We start from the raw sequence: 1,896 nt of genomic DNA, 5'->3' as shown, positions 1-1,896 counted from the left end.
GGGACGGAAAGTCTGAGAAGTTGACAGTTTATTTCGGAGTTGAGTTTACGCGACTTGGCGTACCACAAATATCGGGGTATCGCACCCGTCTCTTCAGCTCGCTTCTGGATTGCGAGTGGGGGCTGAGGAGCTTAATTCCTAAATAAGGAAGGAGAGTGAAACGTCTGATGACGGTTTTCTCGCTGGGAATTTTGGAGCTCAGGGAAAACAAGCCTCCCCCCTCCCTTTCCGCTTCTACCATCAAAGCATTTGGGGGTTTTTTGTTTTATTTCATCGTCTAAACCCCCTTTTTCTCAGTTTTTTTCCATCCTCTTCAGCATCATCAGCTGAAAGACCTGGGGAAAAACCCACACGGGCTTTCCCCACGACCCCTCTGTTGTGGGGTCCTTAAAAAACCCATTAAAAATGGGTTTTTAAAAATTAATTTTTTAAAAATTAAAAACCCATTTAAGCGATTTCAAGTCTCTCTTAACATCCCCTCGTGCTTATTCCCCTCGCCACCGTTTAGCGCGGGTGGTTTGCTGTGGCGTGCGGTATTCCGCCAGCAGATGGGCTTTCACCTGGAGGAGGTTGTTGGCAGCGTCTGGAGGCGCACGCGTCGCGCGGTGCAGCCGCCTGTTGCTCGGCTGTCGGCGGTCTCCGGCAAGGGTGTAGCCGGGGTCTTTGATTTTTGGGGTGTTGCTTTTCTCCCGCAGCCCATGGACTCCATGCACGAGAAGGGAATAACCGACGATCCTCGCTACGGCCAGATGAAAGGGATGGGAATGCGGCCCGGCGGGCACGCGGGAATGGGTCCTCCTCCGAGCCCGATGGATCAACACTCGCAAGGTTGGTTCCTTTAAGAAAAAAATAATCCTTTCGTGGGGACGGGGCTGTGGATCGGTCTGGAGCTCCCGGAGCGTCGGTGGCTCTTCGCTTCCCTCTTCTGTTTGCACAAACGTGGGATGTCCATTAGGATAGTCGCGAAAACGAGCGAAGAATCGCATGAGAAGGTCAAACTGGGGGAAGGACCATCTGTCCCTCCTCCTTGCCGAGATCGGTGTGGCCTCGTACGCCGAGCGCACCGTTCCCACGCAGCTGCTTACCTCCAGGAACTTTGCTTGCTTTAAATCGTTGATTTCTGGGGAAGGATTTAGCACTCTGGGGGCTCCCAGGTTTAAAGCAGGTGCAGGCTCCGCTGGGGAGGAGAAGTTTTCTGTGTTGGTTTTTTTTTTTTTCTTTTGACTCGGTCTTCCCTTCCCCATCGCTGGGAGCGCCTTGCTCCCGTCTAACTGGCTCTCTCCCTCCAGGTTACCCTTCTCCGCTCGGCGGCTCCGAGCACGCCTCGAGTCCGGTTCCGGCCAACGGTCCGTCCTCTGGCCCTCAGATGTCCTCGGGCCCCGGAGGAGTCCCCTTGGATGGCACTGACCCCCAAGCGCTGGGGCAGCAGAACCGGGGCCCGACCCCTTTTAACCAGAACCAGCTGCACCAGCTGCGAGCTCAGATCATGGCCTACAAGATGCTGGCCAGAGGCCAGCCCCTCCCCGACCACCTTCAGATGGCGGTGCAGGGGAAGCGACCCATGCCTGGAATGCAGCAGCAAATGCCGACACTACCTCCGCCCTCCGTGTCCGGGACAGGACCAGTGCAAGGACCAGTGCAAGGGCCTGGACCGGGACCGACACCTCCAAACTATAACAGACCTCACGGTGAGCGCTTCTTCGCCGGCTCGGGAGCGACTGGCCTTCCTCCTGGTGGCAGGCGGGTGTTTTACCCCGGTTTATCACAGAATCACAGAATGGTTTGGGTGGGAAGGGGCCTCTAAAGGTCGTCTAGTCCAACCCCCCTGCCGTGGGCAGGGACATATTCAACCAGATCAGGTCGCTCAGAGCCCCGTCACACACGCACTTGAGCCTC

At 56.3% G+C, this 1,896-nt stretch overlaps 1 protein-coding gene across 1 annotated transcript in view; it reads left to right on the top strand.

Annotated features, from left to right (window-relative positions):
* Positions 1 to 698: 698 nt before the first annotated feature.
* Positions 699 to 1,896, top strand: part of SMARCA4 (SWI/SNF related, matrix associated, actin dependent regulator of chromatin, subfamily a, member 4) — a gene marked incomplete at its 3' end in the record, with an annotated part of 18,061 nt that continues 16,863 nt past the window's right edge. Inside the window, 2 exon segments of the mRNA XM_009323828.1 lie at positions 699 to 828; positions 1,290 to 1,688. Of these exon segments, the coding sequence (XP_009322103.1) occupies positions 699 to 828; positions 1,290 to 1,688 (529 nt within the window).

Source organism: Pygoscelis adeliae, unplaced genomic scaffold, assembly GCF_000699105.1.
Source record: "Pygoscelis adeliae isolate BGI_AS28 unplaced genomic scaffold, ASM69910v1 Scaffold555, whole genome shotgun sequence".
Classification (NCBI taxonomy): domain Eukaryota; kingdom Metazoa; phylum Chordata; class Aves; order Sphenisciformes; family Spheniscidae; genus Pygoscelis; species Pygoscelis adeliae.
Note: the sequence above shows the minus strand (reverse complement) of the source record. Positions and strands in the feature narration are given on the sequence as shown.